Genomic DNA, 25,988 nt, shown 5'->3' with positions numbered 1-25,988 from the left:
CCTGCATTGATGAGAATCCCGCAATAAGGGGGCACGATCTCTGTTTCGACAAGGCGTGCCAATAGCAACCGTGTCCCGAAGCGTGGGAGGGCAGAAGAAAAAGGTTCGAAATTATAACCGGACAGACGTGATGTCGTGTTGGAAAAAAGATGTCAACAGATTAGATTTGTGCAAATATTATATTCTCTCTGCGGTTGTGTATGGTGTGCGTAACTGGTCAGGATATACTTACTTCGTCTGAAGACTATTCTGGAGTTCGGAAGGATGGAACCCGCCTTGCAATGCCGAAGACAAATCTACGCGCCGGGCTCCTCGTCATTGAAGCCAGGTTCAGGGGCTACTGAGGGAGTCCTGGACTAAGGGGTCCTCGGGCGTCCGGCCTGTTATCCATGGGCCGGACTGATGGTCTGTGAAGACATGAAGGCCGAAGAATGCACCGTGTCCGGATTGGACTCTACTTGGCGTGGAAGGCAAGCTCGGCGACCGAAGATTCCTTCTTATATAACCGACTCCATGTAAACCCTAGATCCCCTCAGTGTCTATATAAACCGAAGGGGATAGTCCGGAAAGGACACCACATATACTCATTACCATACCCACATAGGTTAGACCTCTAGGGTTTAGCCATTACGATCTCGTGGTAGATCAACTCCTGTAACACTCATATTCATCAATATCAATCAAGCAGGACGTAGGGTTTTTCCTCCATAGAGAGGGCCCGAACCTTGGTAAACATCGTGTCCCCCGTCCCCTGTTACCATCGATCCTAGACGCATAGTTCGGGACCCCCTACCCGAGATCCGCCGGTTTTGGCACCGACAGGAGGCTTGTCCAAGGAAGGGCAACACCCAAGCACCGGTCCACCCACATATCAAATTTTCAAAGTAACGAACGTGAATCATATGAGCATGATGAAAACTATCTTGACAACAATTCCCATGTGTCCTCGAGAGCGCTTTGCTTTATGTAAGAGTTCGTCCAGGCTTGTCCTTTTCTACAAAAAGGATTGGGCAACCTTGTTGCACCTTAGTTACTTTTATTACTTGTTTCCAGTTACAAATTAACTTATCACAAAACTATCTGTTACCGATAATTTCAGTGCTTGCAGAGAATACCTTACTAAAAACTGCTTATCATTTCCTTCTGCTCCTCGTTGGGTTCAACACTCTTACTTATCGAAAGGACTATGATAGATCCCCTATACTTGTGGGTCTTCGGTAACTAATTTAATGAGACATTATCTCATCTCTTATCCCAGTTCATCTGCCTCCTTTAATCACCCGACCGAAATCACCATGAATTCATTTTTATTCGAGCTGATTTGAGTATTTTCTTTCATTCATAGAGTGTACAGTGCACGGACACATCAGGACTTTGCGGCCTCGGTCAGCCATCCATGGAGTTCCATCTCACCGTACCAGATGACTTGAGTATGCGTGGTATGTTCAATCTCACCCTAAATCGGTTGGCATGGCCTACTTTCCTGAACATATACTATATATTGTTGCATTTGGATAAAAGGTGCCACATGCAGCATATACGTCAAAGGGGATTTTTTTCGTCTTCTTTCTATATTAGGAAAATTAATGATGTATTATTCTTTCGATTACTCTCATATTTCCATGACATCATGGTTACCCTATCTGTTTAATTATAGATTTTTGTCCCTTGATTTCAAGTGTTGTATACTTCTTTCAACTTCGCCCATATTTGCATGTTACCATATTCTTTAACAATCCTACCATTTTCTGCAACGTGTCCCTTGCTATGCAACAGAATCTGTAGTACACAATCTTTCCCTTTACATAAATAAAGTCTGCAGGGATGTCATACTAAACACAAACCATGGATTTACAATTGTTGCTTCTGTAAGACTTGATGAATGTGGTCACTCATATTTTGCCAAGGGCATTTGGACATAAAATTATAAGTTTTATGTACTGAAAGCTGGCATAAAATTGCACTCCACATAAAAGAGCTTGGTCATGAGATATATGCTAACTTCCCCGACGATATCATCCATCCAGACTTTGTTCGAAGTATCTGCATGTTGACTTACCCAGCAATATCAAAGGAATTGTGTAGTATTTAAGCAACCAATGTTATTCCATTTTCTTACTCTATTCCTACCTACTAACTTCTAGTTACCAATACACTTTTCTATTGCCTTGTCTTAACTAAATATTCCCTGTACTCCCACTTCTATCAAAAAGCGCCGCTGATGAGGAGACTCCGGAGGTGGAGAACGGGGCTACCAACAAGTGGAGGCGGGTCAAGCAAGAACCGCAAGCAACTCTAGCAAGCCTAGACTTCATCGGCAGCCTCCCCGATGATATGTTGATAGTCATCATCTCCCTCCTCCCAATCAAATATGGGGCGCGGACAACTGTCCTTTCCCGGCGATGGCGCCCCCTATGGAACTCCACCCCTCTTGACCTCATCGACACCCACGAGCTCTGCCATGGCTATTGCAAAAGCTTGGATGCGTTCTCCAAGGTCGTCGGTAGTCATCCTGGCCCAACCAGAGGCCTTAGCATGGGCAAGTTCCGTTCCAACGGTAAGGACCGAGCCAAGCTTGACGACTAGTTCCAATCCCCCACCTTATACCAGCTCGAGGAGCTCACTTTTGATGATGGGCATATGCGCTTGCTGCCAACATTCGCGCTCCACCTCACGCACATGTTGCGCGTCGCCAAGTTCAGGAACTGCCATCCCCCCTTAATGATGCGCCCGCTCTTATTCTACCACGACTGAAGCACCTCGAGCTCGTTGCCGTCTTCCTCCCAAATGGTGACATGGAGCGCCTGCTCCATGGTTGTAATACTCTCGAGTACCTTTGTCTTTAGGCGATCAGTGGGTTGAGTAGCTTCCACATTACCTCCATGACTCTCCGGACTATTTATGTGTGTTGCTGGTGCTGCAAGAAGACATCACAAGATGTGTACCACTGTATGGTCATTAAGGACACACCTTCACTTGAGAGATTACTTGTAGTTGATCAAGAAGGTCCAACAAGAATCAATGTCATTCCTGCACCGAAATTGACACTGGTGGGCTACTCGTCTGACAAATACTCCGAATTTGTTATTGGATCCACACCCGTGTAGGTACAACAACCGCCTGCTACCTTTCCTTCTATAAATTAACATTATTTCCAATTTTAAAGATGTATGTCCGCCTATCATCCAGAAAATGATTCTGACAAGCTTGACCCCAAAACTGCGCATAGTGAAGGTCTTGGCACTAGAATCTATCAGCCCCAACCTGGACCAAGTTGTTAGTTTCCTGAGATGCTTTCCGTGCCTAAAGAAGCTATATATCGAGGTAATGTTCCTTTCCTTTTAAATGTTAACCATAAGGGAGTTCAATTTGTGACACCTTTTTCCAATTTTACAATGACAATGTACTATGATTTCTAAAGGATTTTCGGAGGATTTCAATACATACATGTCCCCCCCCCCCCAATATTGGTTGCTTGATCCATATGGTTACAATCCATAAGCAGTTCTCCTTTGGATTTATCTGTACTAGTTTTCTTAGGGAACTTTTCATCCACTCCAACCTCTTGTGAAGAAGGCTACATTTTTCTAGATTGTAATCAAATGCCCATGTTAATCATGTCGGATCAAAGATGGCACATTAGTGCATTTTACAAATCCTGCAAACCAAATAGGCATGTAGTAGTGTTCAAAACTGCATCTGGCACTAACACGTTTTCTTCTTTTGCAGATAAGATTAGGCCCGGTGGTGTATAATGCGATACAATATAATAATCACATCGAATGCCTAGATCTGCATCTCTCAGAAATTACTTCGAACTCCTACCGAGGGACCTTACCGGAGATTATATTCTTCGGGTTCTTTGTTGTCAGAGCAAGGGTGTTGAAGGCAATGAGGTTCGCCCTACATTTATTTTGCAAAAATGAATGGTTTGTTGATCAACGCTGGTGGCTGCGGTGGAATGGAATAGACACCGAAAATGCTGGATTTCATTTTGGAACTTCACATGACAGAGTAATCAGAACTCATCGTGTCAACCTCATACATGACTTCTCAGTGGCTGGCCCCTTTGCAAAAATTATGAGGTTTCAAAACCAGCCTTACAAGTGACAATATTAGTTTGAACCTTTCTTATATCCATGTATAGCAGATCAGCGCGAGCGTTTGCAGTTGATGAGCTGAATTTCATTTCTAATATCAATTTGAACCTTGTAATCTTCAAATTTGAGCCATATAACTTTGGAATTTGAACCTTGTAATATTTCGAGCTTTTGTGGTAAAATCGTTGAAATGGCATCTTATGAGACTCGTATATTGGTAGCACTATTTTGACCTTAAGATGCAATGGACTTCGATTTTGTTAACCATTCTCGAATCTGTTTACCTTGTCGATCTCATAGCACACGATATGTATAGCTAACTCGACGGTGATCTTCAACATTATTGCACACAGTTGGTTTCTTCAACCCAGTGCCCTATAGAGCGCATAATTAATTATCGCACTCGACTGTCCATCATCACCCTTCTGTGTAACTTTGACCTCATCACCCACGGGTAAACTTATGACCGAAGTCATTCCACACACTTTGTTTTACAAAGCTGTTTGTCAATAAACGCCCATTGTCGGTGTCAAAACCGGCGGATATCAGGTAGGGGGTCCCGAACTGTGCGTCTAGGCCGGATGGTAACAGGAGGCAAGGGACATGAAGTTTTACCCAGGTTCGGGCCCTCTCGATGGAGGTAAAACCCTACGTCCTGCTTGATTAATATTGATGATATGGGTAGTACAAGAGTAGATCTACCACGAGATCGAGGAGGCTAAACCCTAGAAGCTAGCCTATGGTATGATTGTTGATGTGTACGTCATCCTACGGACTAAAACCCTCCGGTTTATATAGACACCGGAGAGGGTTAGGGTTACACAAAGTCGGTTACAATGGTAGGAGATCTACATATCCGTATCGCCAAGCTTGCCTTCCACGCCAAGGAAAGTCCCTTCCGGACACGGGACGGAGTCTTCAATCTTGTATCTTCATAGTCCAGCAGTCCGGCTAAAGGATATAGTCCGGCCATCCGGACACCCCCTAATCCAGGACTCCCTCAGTAGCCCCTGAACCAGGCTTCAATGACGACGAGTCCGGCGTGCATATTGTCTTCGGCATTGCAAGGCGGGTTCCTCCTCCAAGTACTTCATAGAAGATTTTTGAACACAAAGATAGTGTCCGGCTCTGCAAAATAAGTTTCCACATATTGCCATAGAAGAATAATATTTACACAAATCTAATCTGCTGATGTATTCTGTAGCATGACATCACACCATGGCCAAGCCTTTATCCGAGTCGTTTCATTATCCCACCTCAGCGCGTCACGCGAGGCGGTTTCCTTGGCACGTCTTGTTAAAGCAGAGATCGTGTCCCCTTATCCTGGGATTCTCATCAATACTGGCGTGGGTAACACAACCGCTTCTAGGACTCCTAGATTATAGGCAAGTCCAAGCGGACATGGAGACGACGATTGATATTCACCCTCTTTATAAAGGAGACAAGGCTTTTATTTTTCCCTCCCATGCTCAATCGAATCCTTCCCCCACCTCAAGCTCAAACGCCCGAAGTTCAGGTCAGGTGCTCCGAACCTCCAGTCATGTCCGGATCTAGCCTTCAAGGTTGATGGATGCCTTCCTCCGTCACGGAAGAAGACATCAAGAAGTTGAGGGAGGTCAGATATTTGACCGCCGAGATTTTGCATCGGCTGCCTCCCCGAGGGCAGGCCGTGCCCACCCCCGAACCCAACGAGAACGTCGTGTTCGTCTCCCACTTCCTCCGAGGCCTAGGCCTTGCCCTGGATCCTTTCGTCAGGGGTTTGATGTTTTACTACGGGCTAGATTTTCATGATCTAGCTCCGGACTCCTTTCTTCATATCACGACATTTATTATCGTGTGCGAGGCCTTCCTCCGGGTTACCCCTCACTTTGGCCTATGGCTCAAGACCTTTGAAGTGAAGCCGAAGCTGGTCGAGGGGCAACATGCAGCGTGTGGAGGTGCCTCAATACGCAAGATGACGGGAGCTCCGTGGCCCAAAGGTTCCATCCCAGAGGTGTCTGAATTGTGGCAACGGGAGTGGTTCTACATCATGGCTCCTAGAAGTGCCAAGTGGGCGCCCCCCTATTTTCTGCTCGGGCCCCCCACCACAGCTGATGTCATGGATCAGCAGAGGTCTGAGCTGGGGTCCAGTCAAGGACGTGCCTATACTGCAAGGCCGCATTCGAGATCTCTTCAATGGAGATTTCAGTTTGGTTGCGGTGATACAGGTTATGCTGGTTTGTCAAGTCCAGCCTTGCAAACGCCGGCCTCTTCGCCTGTGGGAATTCAATCCCGAGGGACCGCGTGCCATTCAAAATTTTCTCGGCCTGACGCACAAGGAGATGTACAAGTCATTCTTCGGACCTCAGATGGAGTGTCCAGAAATCACCGAGGACGTGGGTCTGAGTAGTAACCGCGCCGCCGAACAGGTAAGGCATCTTCCGGCCGAACATACTATCTCTACTTTGTTACGGAGTTATTTCTGAGAGTTCGCTTTTTGACCAGGACTGGCTAACAAAGGCAAAGTTGATTCAGTGTTCGGCCCCCCTCCCTGAGGGTTTGGAAAATCCGGTATTGGAAAAGATGCTCCAGACCGCACCTTGCCCGGAGCCCTTGAAGGAAGATACTATGGAGGATAATGCGGGCGGACATGGGCCCCCAACGCTGCCCATTCTAGCCGAGGGAGCGAGCGTCTCCATGAGGAAAGGCGGCCAGAAGAGGAAAAGGACTGTGCCCGGGGATTCGGAAGCCGAAGCTTCCAACCGGGAGAAGAAGTCTCCCACAGAGGGTCCCACCTTGGGGGGCGCTGTTGCCGCACAAAGTCCGCGGGGGGATCAATTCTCCCATGAGTCGTAAGTGACCCGGAATACCTTTAATAGTACAGATGTGCCATTTTTCTTCTGAGAAAATAACCACCGCATATATTTTGCAGTTCGGGCCTTAGCCCCTCTCAAATGAGCTCATCTTCGCGGGATCTTCTTCCAGAGATGATGGAGAGCGAAACGCCTCCTCCGGACTCCTCCGCTCCAGAAGCGGGCGACCCTGAAGTGTCGTCCCGGAGGGCCTCTCCAAGTCTGGTGAGGCCAGAAGATAATCCCATTGACCCCCGAAGCTCCTAGTGTCCAGCTCCCGAAGGGAGCAGACAAAAGAGTCCGGCCCGTCTAGTGTGCGATCGGATGTTCTGAGGGAGTTGGTGGGGCGAGCGGCCATCTCAGATGAACACCGTGTGATGATGAATACGGTGATGGAGAGAATATCGTCCGCCGAAAGCGGATTGCATGAAGCTTTTATGAGTCTACTGACAGGCTTTGAGGTACGTAAAAGAATGTATGATAATCCTGCACATGCTAGGTGTGCCCTGTGTAGATAGTAGCCCCTGAGACTCTGGTTGTCGTCGGAAACGACAACGAACAGAGGATCATATTCTCAGGAAATAACCATATTGCCTCTGTGTGCAGGTGATGGAAGCTCCGGTGGCTAGCCGGACTAGCGAGTTTGCCCATTTAGAGCGGCAATTAGATGCGGCAGACGCCGACATCGAGCTTGTTAACAAAAGGCTTGACGAGGCACAGGGTAAGTGTCAATATCTGGTAAACGTCACATAGGAAGAGCAGCATGATGCCAGTATCTTAAATATGTTGTGACTGCAGATGGAGCTACCACTGTTGAAGCCTTACGGGCAGAACTTGCCCGAGCCAAGGAACAAGCGAGGTTAGGTAATGCGGCTGCTGTGAAGGCGGCCGAAGAGTTGCAAGCTGAGAGGGCCGCACATGGCGAGACCCGAGACAAGATGGCCAAGATGGCTATAGAATTAAAAGCCGCCGCCGACCGTTGCCGGGTTCTTGAAAAGGAAAACCAATCGAAGGCATCGGACCTTGAGAAGGCTGCTGCGACGAAAAAGGATCTCCGCTCTGCTATGAGGGCAAAGAAGGAGGAGCTGCGGGAAGCCGGGGATATTGTAGCTAGGAAATCCTTTATGTTGCGGAGGAAATTTGGAGATCCACGGTATGCCCCTTTGTGTCGGCTGTGGAGTTTGGAGGATGTGTATATGGATTTGGCGGCGAGCGCTGCCGATGCGGCCAAGTACTTCCAGGGTCAGACGGACCATGGAGTAGACCAGCTGTTTTGGAGGCAATTCCATTCTCCCAAGCGTCCACTTTCATTGACTGGCCAATTAGCCGAGTGGGCCGAACTAAATAGGTTGTCCGGACTCTCTATGAGGTCTTTTGTGGATCAGCTATGGCCGGGAAGGCCAAAACCGAATAGCTATTTCATCTTGGTGCAGCAGGTCCTTGACGTGGTGCCGCGTATTGATGCGATGAGGAGGTCGGCGTGCATAGAGGGCGCACGGATGGCCTTTGCCCGTGTTAAGGCATATTGGGCGGAGATGGATGCTACCAATGTTGCAGCGCGGGATTCGGCTATAGGTCGAAAGGCTGCCGAGCACTACTTCGGAGAAGTTCTTGAGCGTGCCCGTTTGATGGAGACCCAGTGCTCAAAAAATATTATGTTTGAGTGATATGTAATCTCATTGTAACGAAATGCTTTTATAAATTTTTATAAGGCTATTTTTATACTTTTGCCTGAAAGTAATATGATGCCTCCTGGGCGGCCGTTTATGTATACATGTGTATAACTTGAAAGATTGCAGCCGTCGGCTTCAACCCTCACGCATATAATGCGGAGGTGCTCGCAAAAACACGCATTCACACTTAACCCAACATCTTGGTCCTATTAAGGAGGTGATAACGGAGCGAGCGAGGCAACCGGACTATGATGCTTTAGCATTTTCACTTAGCCATAGGAGTTTGACAGTGGGGCTACTAGATAGCCCCTGGTGGCTCCGCACTCTCCCGATCTCAGGGTGCGTACATGCCTGGCCGGGAAATGGCCCTTCGTTAAGGCGGAGAAATTCTAACATTCCCACAAGTCATCGAGTGGTTGACCAGTCTCACGCTATATCATGACAGTCAGTTTTCGGCTTTCTCTACTGAGGTGCTCGTCCGGATGAACCAGGGCACAATCGCAGTAGTTCTCCTGGTGCTACCTTAGCCGGCAAGGCGTAACGTAAGGCACCAAAACACAGGAGCCGGGCAAACCCAACATTTGACCAAAGACAATGATTCGGAGCTGATGCATATAGGGCCAAACTCGCGACGTCGAACACTCCCTAAGGTATTCGGTCTTTGTGGTATAAACCGGGCCTAAATAGTGGCCTTTGTAAGAAGCCCCGTGTGTCCAGGTACATGCATTGTTCTGGCGTGGCCACATGCCAAGACGTCAGCATCCTTCTCAACGGTGGATATGTATCAACAAGAGACAGTAAAAAAGGTTTACGCGGGGTCTTAATCTAAAAAGAATCCTTGGAGCGGGTCCCTGCTGCACGTCTGCGCCTGTGTCTCCGTTGTGCCGTATCCTGGACGGGTGTAGCACGATGATCGTTTGTAAAATAGAGGAAGTTAAGTGAAAAAGTTGTCGTGCAAAAGGATAGTTTTTAAAGAAACCATGTATAATTCAAGATGATAAGAAATTGCCACTTGTTTGCGCGTGTTGAGCCCCTTATATTGACAAATAGGGGTGTGACCACTTATTTCCGTATAAATAGCGGCGCCGGACTTTATTAGTTGTATCTGAGGTCTTGACGACCTATTGGATGCTTTCGTTTGTCCGGGCACCTTTAGTGTGCGGCGGCCAAGGCAGCCTCACTTTCTTCGGCGCGTAGAGATCGCTTGATATTTCCATGCACTGTAATGATGCCACGTGGACCAGGCATCTTGAGTGTGAGGGAGGCGTAGTGTGGTATTGCATTAAAGCGAGCGAAAGCTTCGCCTCCGAGCAGTGCTTGATAGCCACTTTGAAACGGAGCGATGTGGAAAGTTAAATGCTTGCGACGGAAGTAATCGAGGGAGCCGAATGTAACTTGTAGTAGGAGGGAGCCCGCACAATGAGCCCCTGGGCCTGGCGTTACTCCTTTAAAGGTAGTATTGCTATGGCGAATTTGTGTTGGGTCTAGCCCCATCCCGCGGATTGTATCCTGATATATTAGGTTTAGGCTACTGCCGCCGTCCATCAAGACCCTTGTGAAGTGATATCCGCCAATTACTGGGTCTAATACCAGGGCAGCCCATCCTGCGTGTCGGATACCTGCTGAGTAATCGCGATGGTCAAAAGTGATCGGTTGAGATGACCAGTGGCAGGACTTCGTGGTGATAGGCACTTGGGTATACTTTCTTGGGAGTGCCGCATTGTTTTTTTCCTTGATTACGTGTAACACGTTTACTGTTTTGACTTCGGGTGGAAATTGCTTTTGTTCCCCCGTGTCTTGCTTGGGGGGCTCGTCCTCGTCTTCACTTTGTGTATCCTCCCCCTTGTGTACGGTGTTGAGCTTGCCGGACTGCTTGAAGACCCAACATTCTCTATGGATATGACTAGAAGGTTTACCAGGGGTACTATGAATCTGACATACTTGGTCCAGGATTTTGTTGAGGCTGGACAATTCATCCCTGGTGCCTTTAGGGGGCGGCTTTTGCCCTGGCCGAGAGCTTTTGAATCCAGCATTTACTGCCGTGCCCTTCATGCTGTCTTCTTTATTCTGGCGTTTGTTATTGCTGTTGCGCCATGATTTCCCATTTCCATCTCTAACTTCAGATGTACTGGGGTCACTGGTGCTGCATCTGGCTAGCCAGCTGTCCTCTCCCGCGCAAAAGCGGGTCATGAGGTTTGTTAATGCGGCCATCATTCTCGGCTTATTTTGGCCGACGTGTCTGGTGAGCCATTCGTCACGGACACTATGCTTGAAAGCCGCTAAGGCTTCGGCGTCCGGACAGTCGACAATCTGGTTCTTTTTAGTAAGAAACCTGTTCCAAAGCTTTCGGGCTGACTCTCCGGGCTGTTGAGTTATATGACTCAAATCGTCCGCATCCGGAGGTCGGACATAGGTCCCTTGAAAATTTGCCTGAAAGGAGTCTTCGAGCTCTTCTCAACTTCCAATGGAGCTTTCGGGGAGGCCTTTGAGCCAGTGACGAGCTGGCCCTTTGAGCTTGAGGGGTAGGTACTTGATGGCGTGGAGGTCATCTCCTCGAGCCATATGGATATGAAGGATGTAGTCCTCAATCCAGACCCCAGGGTCTGTTGTTCCGTCGTATGCCTCTATGTTTACGGGCTTGAATCCCTCTGGGAATTCGTGGTCCAGCACCTCATCGGTGAAACATAGGGGGTGTGCGGCACCACTGTAGTTGGGTGTACCGCGTTGTTCGGATGTTTGTTGTGTTGCATTGTATGCTGGGGCGCGCTTGCGTGGTCCATAGATGGATCTTGTTGCACTGTTCTTTGGGTGCGAGCCCTCGCATTGGTTGCGTGTTGTATGGTGAGTGGCGTTGTATGCCGCTCTGTGTTGGTAGAGGGGTCGTCCATCTGACCAGGTGGCTGCTTTGATATTTGGTTGTGGGGGGTCTGAGGCCTCCTCATCGAATTCGGGTAGCAGTTTCCGCTTTGGGTAGCTCTTGTAGGGGCGATTGTCGCCGTACCTTGCTGCTGTGTTGAGTATTTTACTCCATCTGATTTGGAGTGTGTCTTGCGCGGCCTTGAGCCTTTGCTTCTGCTTTCTCAGACTCCTCGCGGTGGCAACAAGCCTTTTACGGGCAGTCTGCTGCTCCGGGTGCCTGTCCGGCGTTATGTCGTCCGGACCATAATCCTTGATAGGATTTGTTTGTTCGGTTTGATTACCCGGATTGCCGTTGTCCGGCAGCGGTTCGCCCTGCTCCAGCGCTGGGTCTGTGTGATCGCTATTTCTGTCGGGGCGGGATTTGGGGCGGCGCTTGCATCGCCGCTTTGACTGGTTTTCGAGGGAACAAGCCTTCGGTGCGTCCTTCCGCTCCTCGTCGTCATCTTTTGGTGCGTCCACCATGTATACGTCATATGACGAGGTGGCGTTCCAGGGCCCAATAGGCGCTGGTTCTTCGTCGTCTCCTTCATCGGCGTCCATACCGTCGATGTCCTCGGAGTCGAGGTCGAGCATGTCGGTTAAATCGTCGACGGTGGCTACAAAGTGGGTGGTGGGTGGGCTTTGAATTTCTTCATCGTCCGTATCCCAATCTCGCTGACCGTAGTCCCGATAAAGAGAAAGAATTTAGTGATTTCATAGTATCGCCGAAGGGCGGGTTCTGAAAGATGTCCGCAGCAGTAAACTCCATGATCGGCGCCCAATCGGATTCGATCGGCAGAGGCGCGAATCGTTCGGAGTCCGGAGAGGAGTCCGGCTCCTTGGAATCATGAGTTTCGCGGAGTGCGGGGCTGGCATTCGGCTCAATCTCCGTTAAGATCACAGCCCCCGAGGTGGCGTCCAACCGCCCATCCTCAATCGGCGCAGTTGGCTCTGAATTAAGGGTCGGAGCTGACGCGGGTGCGGCCTCCAGGGCATTTTTCGGCGGCAAAGCTAAATCGTGCTCGTCGTAATAGAGCGGCGCGCTCGGCAGTGGCTCGAATCCGTCGGAGATCAAATCTCCGCGGATGTCAGCCGTGTAGTTTAAACTTCCAAATCTGACCTGACGGCCAGGGCCGTAGCTTTCGATCTGCTCCAGACGGCCAAGCGAATTGGCCCGCAGTGCGAAGCCGCTGAAGACGAAGATCTGTCCGGGGAGGAAGGTCTCACCCTAGACTGCATCGATATTGATGATCGTAGGAGCCATCGAGCCTTACGGCGACGACACAAAGGAACTCTCAATGAAAGCACCAATGTCGGTATCAAAACCGGCGGATCTCGGGTAGGGGGTCCCGAACTGTGCGCCTAGGCCAGATGGTAACAGGAGGCAAGGGACACGAAGTTTTACCCAGGTTCGGGCCCTCTCAATGGAGGTAAAACCCTACTTCCTGCTTGATTAATATTGATGATATGGGTAGTACAAGAGTAGATCTACCATGAGATTGAGGAGGCTAAACCCTAGAAGCTAGCCTATGGTATGATTGTTGATGTGTACATCGTCCTACGGACTAAAACCCTCCGGTTTATATAGACACCGGAGAGGGTTAGGGTTACATAAAGTTGGTTACAATGGTAGGATATCTACATATCCGTATCGCCAAGCTTGCCTTCCACGCCAAGGAAAGTCCCTTCCGGACACGGGACGGAGTCTTCAATCTTGTATCTTCATAGTCCAGTAGTCCGGCCATCCGGACACCCCCTAATCCAGGACTCCCTCACCCATGATTTGTCCCTCTTCTAGCCGACGTGTGGCCAAACTAGCCGGGCAGGAAGCTTGCATAGTAAACTACATGGTAGCGCAGGAACAAGCTCACCGACGATACATTTGGCGCCCTTCGAGCCCACGTGTGGTCAAACAAAACGCGTGCGGTGTTGTCAAGCGTGCACTGGAATCCTTCGCTATGAACGCGGTGACCATACATGACGATTACAGGCCGGCCGACCCCCATTTATTACAGCAACCATTTAACCCTTGTGTCTCTTCAACCTTTCGATCGCACCCCACCATTGCAAGAAGCACACCCACCATGAAAAATTCTTAGAGGGTATCCTGTGCGGCTCCAATGGCGCTCTGAGCAGCTGCTGACAAAGAGCAACAGTTCACCATCCATGTCGTGGTGGACACCCATAGAAGGTTCACGGAGCTCTCGGTGGTGTACACTAACAACCTGGTCTTGGTGGAGCACTCCATCCACATCATGGAGATGTTGCTTGCTGAGGAGAAGTACAAGGTGGTCGGGTTCGACCTCGAGTACACCCGCGCTCATGTCGGGTCTCGTCCTAAGGTCATTGGCGCCCAGATGTGTGTGTGCAATCATGTCCTCCTCTACCACTATTGCCTGGCCACAAGGCCTTGCGAGCGTTTCGCCAGGTATGTCAACAGCCCCCACTACATGTTCACTACGGTGGACATCACCAATGATGTAAAGGTGCTCAAGAATCTGGGCATCGCCTGCCAGAATCTTGTCGACATCCAGGGCCAATACAAGATCTGGGCAGCAATGAGCATGAGAAGGACTCACTAGTTCACCTCGCCGAGGCCATCATCGATCCCTACTACAGAGACATGAAGGATTCCGGCAACAAGGACAAGCGTGTCTGGCACTCGGCCTGGATGAAGAAACTCGACAAAGCTCATGTCGTGTACGCGGCCAAGGAGGCGTACATGAGCTACGAGATGTACAAGCAGATCGTTGACATGAGGAAGTGCCTCCTTCCCCAAAACGGCCAGGGATCCAGCCGGAAGCAGAAATATGGCAAGCGTCATTGCAACAAGAAGTAGATGATTAGATCCTTGTTTCTCCTAGTTTAGTATGCATGTAATTGCTTGCTTTGGTGTGTGAAAATGCCATGTGTGCAGTCACTTGTCTAATTGTATGCTTAATTTGGTTATCCAATGTTGTCTTTTTAAGTATATATGTTGATGCTCTGTAGACAGAGCAAATCACATTGCGCACGGACTAAACAATGGAACCCGTCGGTGATGATTTCATCAATCACTGACAATTTTATACCAGAAATCGTTTGCTCACAACACACACGGCTTGTTAACAGGAATCGTCTATGTTGTTATCGGTCTTCCCACACATTTCCGATTACAGGCCTGTTTGCGGCGTATCACACACATCTTGTTAAGTTGAACCGTTTATATTCTCTTGGCTCAACGCAAATAGTTCGTCCGAGTGAACTGTAAACCGTATATAGCACACACCTTCACCTGGATGACCGTTTCTTTTGTGTTCCCTAATCACAAACAATTCATCCGAGTGAACTATATGTCGTATATGACACACACCTTCATCTGGCTGCCCGTTTCTGTTCTTTTGCCGCATTGCAAACAGTTCATTGGACTGAACAGTATGCCCAGCATCACACACGCAACTAAAATCTGAACCGTGTTTGATGTAACCGCCATCGCAAATGTTTTGCATCTTTTTTGACGGGTTTTTACATCACTGTTTGCGATTAATGCATCACACACAATTTCCTCAAAGGGTCTCTGATCGTAGTGTCGTGTTAGCAGCATCCTGCAGTAGTGCTAGCTCCAATTCATCAATATAATGTAGGCATGTATTTCGTATATATTCATACGTACTTATGGAAAAGAACTTGCATGACATCTTTTGTCCTACCCTCCCGTGGCAGCAGGGTCCATAAGGAAACTAAGGGATATTAAGGCCTCCTTTTAGTAGAGAACCGGAACAAAGCATTAGCACTTAGTGAGTACATGAACTCCTCAAACTACGATAATCACCAGAAATAATCCCAATTATTGTCACCTTGGGGTATGCAGATCATAACTCGTAATAGGTGTCTACAACTTGCAAGATAGGATCAAGAACACACATATATTCATGAAAACATAATAGGTTTAGATTTGAAATCATGGCACTCGGGCCCTAGTGACAAGCATTAAGCATAGCAAAGTCATAGCAACATCAATCTCACAACATAGTGGATACTAGGGATCAAACCCTAACAAAATTAACTCAATTACATGATAAATCTCATCCAACCCATCACCGTCCAGCAAGCCTACAAAGGAATTACTCACTCCCAACGGTGAGCATCATGAAATTGATGATGGAGGAAGGTTGATGATGACGATGGTGTCGATTTCCATCCTCTGGAGCCCCGAACGGACTCCAGATCAACCCTCCCGATGAAGATCAGGAGGTGGCGGCGGCTCCGTATCATAAAACGTGATGAATCCTTCTCTCTGATTTTTCTTTGTGAATAGGTACATATGGAGTTGGAGTTAGGGTTGTCGGAGCTCCAGGGGCCCCACAAGCCTAGGAGGCGCGCCCCTAGAGCTTGTGGCTCTAGGGTGGCCCCCATCTGGTATCTTTTTCCACCGGTATTTTTATATATTCCAAAAATATTCTTTGTAAATTTTCAGGTCAATCCGAGAACTTTGATTTCTACACAAAAATAACACCATGGCAATTCTGCTGAAAACAACGTCATTCTTGGTTAGTTCCATTCAAATTATGAAAATTAGGGTCCAAAACAAGGGCAAAAGAGTTTGGAAAAGTAGATATGATGGAGACGTATCACAACTCACTAGTAGCAGAAGCTTATACCAAAACTTGTCCCAATATTTTTACCACAGCATGTTGGTGCCATGCCTTTACAACATGCCAAGTTTCATGATTTTCAGGTGAGTTTTGAATTTATAGGAATTTTAAAACCAAGTTGATCAATGTTTCCACCCGAGTCACGACACCCAGATGTTTGAAATTCATTACCATTTCTTGCATGAGGCCTAAACATTAACCCAAGGGCACCTATATAATTTTTCAACCCATTTTGGTGCATTGGAGCATGTGCATGTAGTTCAAATTTGAATTATGCACACTAAATGCCTAGAAACTCAATTAATGTATAAAGGAGGCAAACGAACCCTGAATAATTCCAAATTTTAACACAACACTCCTATAGTTGCATGTTCATTGCAGATAGATGTTCTAGCAATTCAGACACCGTCCTTTCCCACCATGACCCCATTTTGTCTTTCAAATCAAAATGAAAAAAATTAAGTACACCACAAATAGTTTAGTAGTAAGAATCGTGTGCGATGCAGTATAAAATATCTTGGGGCACCCTCGTGTATGGCTTACGCCGGAAACTTCGTCGCCTACAGTCCATGACCCGCACATCAACCACATTTGCGTGCTAGTTTTTCGCTGCACCGAGCGAAAGTTTTCAGCAACCGCGGAAATATCTAGCTCCTCGCCCCTCCCCTGACTAAAAGCCACATTTCCATTGTTTTCTCCTTCCTGTCCAAGTTCAAACCTTTACTACTTGCTTGCAGCGCCGCCTCCTCGTCGGCGACGCTCCTTCCTATGGTGCGGCCTCGTCGATATAGTCAGGTAATCCACACCCCACTCCCATCATCCTCCTTCTCCATCCCACATGCCCTAACCGCCGGTGCGGCACGTTCCACCAAAATCACTGCCCCATCCTTCAAACAAGTGCCGCCCATATCCATTTTGCACGCAATATAGCTAGGAGCTCAAGGAGCATCTGGCAGTGGAGAGGTGAATCGCGACCGCACGTGTGGATGAGGTCGTGATGGCTGTCATGCGTGCCGACCGCCAGATCTTGGAGGAGCACCTCTCCGTCGAGGCCACCATCGACGCCTCGCGCGCGGACGCTGCCACGCGGTTGGCTACTTTAAACGACAGTTCGTGGTGTTTTCTCGTGGCCACCGCCAGTGCCTTCTAGTGAATTGTCCTCTGTAATGTTAATATGCAATCTGATCTTCTGAAATGTGATGTTAAGTTAGCAGTTTGGTTCAACAATTGCTATATTTACTAGTAGTTCTTAAGCATGCTTGGTTTGATTAACTGTGTGATCTTCTACTCTATGTTCTATTCTGCGATGTGGTGCTCAGTTAACTATTTGGTTCATTTGTTGTGGTGTCCAGTTAACTGTTTGGTTCAATTATGCAATGTGATGTTTATTTGTTGTGGGTACAATTTTGTATTGTTATGCATGTGAGAAATAAATCAAATTTGGATGTACTAAATACATGAGAAACATATACAATTGCTATATTTCCAAGTTGTTTAGCATGCTTGGTTTGGTTAACTGGCTTTTCCATGCGGCTCGAATTAATTTGTTGGATCTGTAATTTTTTATTTTCATTAACATATTCTATTGATAGTATGCCAACTCTCACATAACCTAGTCAATATTTGCGTTATATGTGTTGCAGGGAAACAATGGGAGGCACTAAGGTTTACCATCGAGGCTTGCACATGCATGGTCCTTTGGCTAATAGCACATTATTGTGCAATTGCACAAACCATTCTAATATTTATGTTTTAAACAATTTGGTCTTGCATATGTAGGTCCTACTGTCAGAGGTTTAGACCCACTATTCGACCCATTTTGCATATAGGGAAATGAGATGATCATGAATTTCAGTCAAGTTAAGAAACTCAGAAATATTATTAGGATAAAGAAACTACTAACGAATAACAGCAAGATCTTTGTTTGCACAATGAAGAAGACATCAGTCAACTATAGGATGGTACTAACTCGTTTACCTTGTTTTTTTTCCTATGCGCCATTTCAAAATTTAGAACAAATATCTATGCTTATCTTTGTTTTCAGTCCTTTTCAAAGCAGTTCACCGATGATTACCTCTCAAACCACCTGCTTGGTCAAGAGGCGAGGAAGGTATTCATTCAACACCCACGGTACAATACTGAAGTCTTCCTCAATAGGATGAAGGTTGGACGGGCAATTATCCACATTCATTGGCCTAAAGTTGCAAGGACATTAAACATCACTGAAGGCCCAATATTCGCCTTCCGCTTCAGCAGTTTTCCAGTTGAGATTCATATGTCTATTTACCGTGTATGATGCTACTTTCCAAAGGTTTTGGATGTTGCATGTGAAACTTGGTGTTGTTGTGTAATGGCGTAGCTAGCAATATGCCTATATGGTGTAACTGAGTGTTGAAGCTATCTAATGTTGTACTCTGATGTAATTCAATTATGAAATCCTGGTTGCCGTAATACGGATATGAAATATATGGTGTGTTTTCAATCTGATTACTAAATGGATTATCAATAATATGCCAATTAGCCTGCTTATTAGGTTTTTGTATTGCAGACGGCTTCCCACACAACATCGTAGGCGATGAACTCAAACAACCCACACAATTTCTAGAAAGTAGGCGTGTTGGATCAATGAATAATCACACACAACTTTCGCTTGACAAATGTTTGCATTAGGCCATCTTGCGCAAATGTTTCCACATAAAAATTGTGTGTGATGTACATACTAACGGAAATGTTTGTCTGGGATTCGCTATGTGGGATGTACATACAAATGGAAACGATTGGGCATGTATAATTGTCTGCGATGACTCACCCGATCGCACATAAGCTCTTTTTGCCGTGTATGACCGGAGGACATATCACCGACGGTTTCTGGGTCGTGTGGGAAGAACACCCCCACCTTATCACACACACAGGCAAGGCGATGGTTTAAAACTCTGACGTGAAAAGGCGGTAAAAACCGTTTGTATAGGAAGTCTCTGTAGCAGTACTTGTTTCGTACTTGTCTACTCTTCTCGTTCATGTTCTTCATCCCTGCAGGTACCTAGGACCATGGAGAGCGAGTCACGAAGGAGCTAAGGGTAGGGAGACTGTGATGTGTTATTCTGAACACCAATGACATAAAGGTTTAGTGCAGTAACACAGATTCTATCTCTAGGGATTCAAGAGGTGTAGTCATTAAATATTCAATGCTTTTGTCTGATTATTGTTATCTTAATTATTGGGGCAACCCTGCGCGACGGATAGGGCATTCGGTTGGACAACTGACTCTTGATGCAGGATGTGTGCCGGTTAAGACGTAATTTGGGCAAATCCTTCACTTTGATACGTAGCAAGCACATCTCAATGGATGACTTAAAGGGCACAAAGTAAGAGCATAATGATCCCGACACAAATATATGGTTGTAAGCATAAGTCCTCATACCCATGCCTATTTTTATTATAAGTGTTTCTAGTGTCAGCTTGATTCTGATCCGGTTAAAAGATGGAATTTAGTTCTCTTGCAAAAGCTTATTAGAAACCCTTGACTTAAAGAGTACCGTCCTCTCGTGGGTTCGATAACTCAAGGTCACTTCTGGGGGGAAAGGCGAGAATCCTTTCTGCTCCCTTACTGGATCACTAAAGGGACTAATCAACTCTAGCGAACACACTCCTCGCCTGCGTGGCTCTCCTTGGACTGTAGCGAACACGCTCCTTAGGCATTAATGACACGAACTGCAGCATAAGCCTCACAATGAAAGGTGGCGCTCATCTCTTGTTGCAGCCATCCGCACATCAGAAACATGACACTCACCTAGCGAGCCCATACAACCCTCTCTTGCTCGGCTGGCTCCATTGCTGAAGATGGCCAGGGGAGGGGGGAGGGGTGTTCTTGGAAGGCTGGAAAGGTGGGGGGGGTAAGGTGTTAGTGGAGAGGCATTGAGCGCAATGGACTGGATGTTTTTTCAGGGATCCCATTGTTTTCTTTTGACACACATTGATTGGTGGGTTCAAAGGGTCAACGAGTCCCCTCTCTCCATTGATGAAGACATAACAAAGTGGTGGGTCCCAAAGGGTCAAAAGAGTCTCTCGCCACTACAGTTGATGTGGCGAAGTGATGAGTCCCAAAGACAAGAAAACAGGTCAATGAAGACCGCAACCTGACGGTAATTTAAGCAAACGACACACAAGGGCATATAGCTAATTTCTTCACAAACGGTAGAGACACTACTAAATTTGAAGTTTCAGTAGTAGTCTCGAATACCCGAGCTAGATAGTGGCACAAACCAAATGTTTTCTATAGATTTTGCGGAATGGCTCCTTGAGAATGAATCCCCAGACCTTTTTTGAAGGATTAAAGAATAATAGGAAAGAGCTATAGATGCTCTAAAAGCATCTACAACCGGACCCCACTCTCCCAATATATGTCCAGGTAAACAACCTAGACAAGAGAAAGAAGAAAAATGCCCGCCCAACCGGATCCTTCATTTCCCTTAAGAGAAAGAAGAAAAATGTCCACCCAACCAGACCCTTCATATCCCTTATATGTACGGGTTGTCCGGCACCTAGACATGACCCTCCATTTCCCTTCATATGTCTGGATTGTTCAGCACATGGACACGTCCACCACGTCAGCCCACATCTCAACCAACCAGGTCCTACCTATAGCCACAAATTCTTTTTTTTCCTCTCTCGTTTTGAACGAGGATAGAGCACAAGGCTATAGTCAGTGACCTAGCGTCCCTGCTCACCTACAACGTTCCCTCCGCCTCTCGGCCGAAATCACTATTCTGACCCTTTGAACGAACTTTGTCACAAAATAAACTCGACGTGAAAGTATTTCACTATCTGACTCTTTTAACAACGCCACAGCCCGCGGCGTTTCTGCCCAACATAGAAACGCCGAGGTAGCTAGCGTTTCTGATCAAATAAGAAACGCCGAGCTAACTAGCGTCGTGGACCAGGTAAGAAACGCCGAAGGCGCTGGCGTTTCTGGCCATCATAGAAACGCCAAGGAACCATGGCATTGCTGCCCTCTTTGGTCATAATTAATTAGCCTTATTAATTAGGCTGTTCATCCACATTCCACATGCACATGAAAAAGGATAGCAACGCCGTAGTCATTGGCGTTCCAATGATGGGTAGCAACGCCAACGCCAGCGCCTTCGGCGTTTCTTACCTGGTCCACAACGTTAGCTAGCTCGGCGTTTCTTCTTTAATCAGAAACGCTAGCTACCTCGGCGTTTCTATGTTGGGCAGAAACGCCGCGGGCTGTGGCGTTGCTAAAAGGGTCAGATCATGAAATACTTTCACGTCGAATTCATTTTGTGACAAAGTTCGTTCAAAGGGAAAAGGCCCCGCCTCTCGCAGCCCTGCCCCTGAATCTCGCGCTACGACTGACGCCGTCGCTGGTTGGCCGCAGCCCTGCCCCTGAATCTCGCGCTACGATTGACGCCGTCGCTGGTTGGCCGCAGCCCTGCCACGCGCGTGCTAGTTCATGCAGCCAACGAGTGTGCCGGTTCTTGTGGAATAAATGCTCTTATATTTCTTTACAAAGGTTATAGAGGGAGTACTTGATGAAATGTCTAATCACGATCTGAACATTTTGAGGGGTGTAGTTGCATACTTGCATACCCTACCCGGGCATATAACCCAGTCCGAACATATAAGGGATCCAATTAGCCCATTGTGGTTGTAAATGCTCTAAGAGGTGAAACCTGTGGGCTCGTGGCCGCCTGTCAAAATCAAAACATGATTTTGCCCTGAAAATATATATCAAAACATGATCTATAAATAAATCTAGAACTGGCAGGACCAAATCAATATAGCCTCCCCCTCAGTTTATACCAAAATTTGAAGTTGACAATCAGCAAGTTTGTGCCATCGCAGCGGATTCGGCTGCTTGTGCACTTGAACTGTTGCAGTGTACTCCAGCTTAAATACAATATACATGGTAACTGTAGAAAGATACCCGTCATCTACGGAAAGAATGGTGAAACATATTACTTGTACAAAAGAATGGCCTTTGACCAGTATTGGAGCGTAGTCTCCATGGATTGAAGCAGCCGCCGTGTTGCACAGATCAACGAGATGCTTTACACTATTGTTGTACTGCGACGCAACCTCATGAATAAGTTTTGGTAAAGAGAGATTGTGATGCTTCCACTGGATTTACTCACAAGTTTCATCCTCTAAGAACATCGCGAATTTGTGGACAGGTTACTCAACAAGGCAGGCAGCTATTGCTTTTACCGTCCATTGAAGAGATATGAACGAGTGAAAGCCGAGGAGGATCGGAAGATACCCGATTTGCCCAAAAATTGGCAACTTTAACAAAATAGTGATTACCGTTCCACACAACCACTTTCCCTCCTGCATTATGTGAAGAAAAAGTAACTAATTAGTCAGCAGAGTGAGGCATCTTATAATATAGCTGAAGTTTCCCTTCCTGGCAAGAATGTATTACCTTGTAAAAGACCAGTTGGCAGGAGTGTTAGTCGGCATGTCAACTCGTTGTTGGCAAGACAACGTTCAAAATTGGCCAGCTCAAGTTCATTAATACTGACGATGGACTCCAGAAGAGCTTTACCAGCGGGTGCAGCTAAGTGATCGCTGTCAACAACTGTTTTAAGAGCTGTTTCTAAACCACTAGTCCATGCATTAATGCAGCTGTCCCAACAAGCCAACATTTTACTAAACATCCCGGGATCCGCAAGAACCCAAGGCTTGAAATACTGCAATGACAAATGCAAGAGGTGTGCAACTCTGTAGATCTCCCCAAGAGCAACAAACCAATTTGCACCTATACAATCAACAAATACCAGATTTATGGTTAATATTCTACCTTTGAACACAAATGATAAAAGTGCCACAAATTGATCGAAACATCTGTACCTTCAGAAATTACTAGATCATGGACTTTCAGATGACAAGATTCTTGCCAAAGCACTGCTCCATGCTGCAGTTCCTGAGCACAGGAAAGAAACATACTGTACCATGCGACGACATAATCGCATTGCTCCTCTTTGGATGCTAGTCCCAAGGTATGTAGGGTTGACACACTATGCTTGTAAAGTTCAACTGCCAAACTCATGTCATGCTGTGCCTATATTCAAGTATTGGATTAATAACCCAAACAAAGATCAAATCATGACCGAACAAGAAGCAGATGGTAACATGGTAGACAGCAAGATCAGCTGCACATAATTCTATACTAAAGCAACAAAAATAATTACATCTAATCTATATATCGCTTCAGAGGGTAAGAATGGTGTGGATTACAGAACTGTTCAAAGAAAGCACTACTCAAATCATTTTTCACCTTCCATTATTACTGTATACACAACAATGAAGGACGTCCAACAAAGAGAATCAAGTGTACTGATCTTGATTTTACTGTCGGAGCCCCTCCCCTACAGTTTTCAGTTTAAAAAAAGAAAAGAAAAACACAAGGCGAAAAGAATGATCTGTGCCAGTCTTTTTCGCTGATAACAGTAGGATGAGTTCTTAGTCCTTACTAAGATGTATTGATAACGAGCAGATAATTACATATCGCTGAGGAGCAAGGATGATACATACCAGTGCTATTTTCTCTGCTAAATGATAGTGCTGCTCAAAATCCTTTATGTGTTCCTCTTTGGTACTGTTAAGCAATCCAGAAATACTCTCATCCCTCGAAGGCTGTTCCTCAATGCGAAATCCTTCTGCCAGCGAAGAATCTCGTAGTTTCTCCCAGATTTCCTGGAAATTGTGAAAAATGGATTAGTTCAATATTTAGGCCAAATAATGATTTATCTGCAGCACATAAGACAACATATATTAAATTCACCAAGACAAAGCTAATATAGAAAAACATAAGTAGTGCATACCTGGATCTCCCTTTCAATTGCTGTCTCTTTTTTGTTTCCATCAGAATGTGCAGAACTCTTCTGGGCCTCCTGATACCATACTAATAATTACTGAATGACAAATGGTAAAAATACCAAAGATGTATGTACTAAATGTAATGAGCAGTGATTGACCTTAATATCCTTATTATACCGGAATATCATTGCCATGGATTCTTCTCTCAGCTTATGGTAGAAATCAACCAAAATATTGTCGCTTCCTGATTTAATGGAATGGTTTTCATCTGTTCCAAACGAAGAGTTCTGATCACTGATCATTAGCACACATCAAAATAAATGAATGCTATCCACTGGTAACTTAAAATACCATGAAATACTCACCACTTCATTGCTAGAGAACATATCAGAAGAGCTGACTACACTTTCGGAACAACTTTGAGGAACGTGAACAGCATCGACAAATTTAGATTCTTTGTACAAGTTGAGTATGGATGAACTATTATCTGGAGAATAGCTGAAGGTCTTCACACTTTGTCCTGTGGACTCATGATTTCTGACATGATCTGTAGTCTGGAGGTTCAGTTCATTATTGACACCAGTAAATAGTGACCAATCTTTCTGGTCGCTGCCCAATGATTTTGGCATACCCTGAGAGTATGAAAAGATTTATATCGAACCAGATCAGGAGAAGGGAAATAAAGTCTAGAAAAAAAACTGGCAACAAGGTGGCTAAAGATATCGTCAGAGCCTTAAGAGGTATATGTTCGTAGTATTAAATAAAATGAGACGACTCATGGCAAGCATGACCTCCATTTTTACTAGGAAATATATACAACACTGAATTAATGTCCAAGTCTAAAACTATAACCATGAAGGTGTGAGTTAGAGCTTTATGCACCTCCGTTCCTAATTATAAGATGTTTTGGATATTTCAATATGGACTACATACTTACTGAAATGAGTGAACAAACACACTAAAACGTGTCTATATACATCTGATTCAGAAGAAAGTTAGAACATCTTATAATTTGGAATGGAGGGAGTACTAGTTACACTTTATTCCCCGGACGGACAGTTTACATGGGATAGAATATTACCCCTTGAAGTAGTCTGATTGTTTTACTGAATTGCCACACTCATGTGATTTATTGTATTTGATTAGCTCTTAGGTTACAGTTCCGGCCGGGGCTTAGCAACGGATTTTCTACAGTGGGTTAGCTTTGGTCGCTAGCAGCAAATTAGTAAGAAATAAGCATCCCGCACATGCCCTACTTCACAAGCTAGCTCACTCTCTTTACCAAATACATTTATCAGGTCGGCTGTCCAGCTGATGCAATAGTTTCAGATCACGTTGATGTCAAAATCTCATGAAAATTTACAAAGACAGCTATGAAGGGAAGGGATCACTACAGGAACAAATCATAAGCTTACCTCAATTCCACCTCCGTCCGCTTGTCCGGCTCCATCCTGGCCGGCATCAGAGGAGGGCGCGGCCTTGAATTCCCAACCGTCATCTCCAAACCCGTCATCGTCCACCTCCTCCAGCGCACCCGGCTGTGGTGCGTCGGGGGTAGGCGGAGGCTGAGATCCGTAGAGGCCGGCGATGAGGTCCTTGAGATCCGCGGGGCTCGAGGCTTTGGATCCGAACGACGGTGGCCGCTGGTGCACCGTGGACGTGGGCGGCGGCGGCCCGACAGGCACTTCATCCTTCTCCTCCTCCTCCTTGTCATCGGCTCCAAACAGGGATAAGGGGAGCGGGCCCCGGGGCTTCTCCCAGGCGCCGGCGGCTGGCTTGCCCGTAGGCGGTATGGCGGGTGCGGACAGGCCATCCGGGCTGAATTCGAGGGAGCTCGCCACAAAGTCGCCCCAGTCGTCGTCGAAGGCTGCGAAAGTAGCCGGCTGCGGAGCCGGAGGTGCAGGCTGGGGCGCAGCGGGGGCGAAAGCGAAGTCCCCGAAATCGAAGTCGTCGTCGAGGAAGGGGGCCGGAGGCGGCGGGAACGCGACGGCGTCCATCGGGGGAGGATTGGTT

The 25,988-nt window shown here is 46.7% G+C and overlaps 1 protein-coding gene across 1 annotated transcript; it reads right to left on the bottom strand.

The window, feature by feature from the left end:
- Nucleotides 1-21,906: 21,906 nt before the first annotated feature.
- On the bottom strand, nucleotides 21,907-25,982 carry LOC119300821. Its single transcript, XM_037577707.1, has 8 exons — nucleotides 25,391-25,982; nucleotides 24,341-24,607; nucleotides 24,134-24,262; nucleotides 23,981-24,049; nucleotides 23,691-23,852; nucleotides 23,007-23,217; nucleotides 22,579-22,914; nucleotides 21,907-22,484 (listed from the first exon to the last, which is right to left on the bottom strand). Exons 1-8 carry the CDS (start codon nucleotides 25,970-25,972, stop codon nucleotides 22,336-22,338), a joined length of 1,905 nt encoding a protein of 634 aa, XP_037433604.1. The 5' UTR covers nucleotides 25,973-25,982; the 3' UTR covers nucleotides 21,907-22,335.
- Between the last annotated feature and the right edge of the window lie 6 nt (nucleotides 25,983-25,988).

The sequence above is a fragment of the Triticum dicoccoides genome, chromosome 5A, assembly GCF_002162155.2.
Source record: "Triticum dicoccoides isolate Atlit2015 ecotype Zavitan chromosome 5A, WEW_v2.0, whole genome shotgun sequence".
Lineage (NCBI taxonomy): Eukaryota > Viridiplantae > Streptophyta > Magnoliopsida > Poales > Poaceae > Triticum > Triticum dicoccoides.
This window is presented reverse-complemented; position numbering and strand designations above follow the sequence as displayed.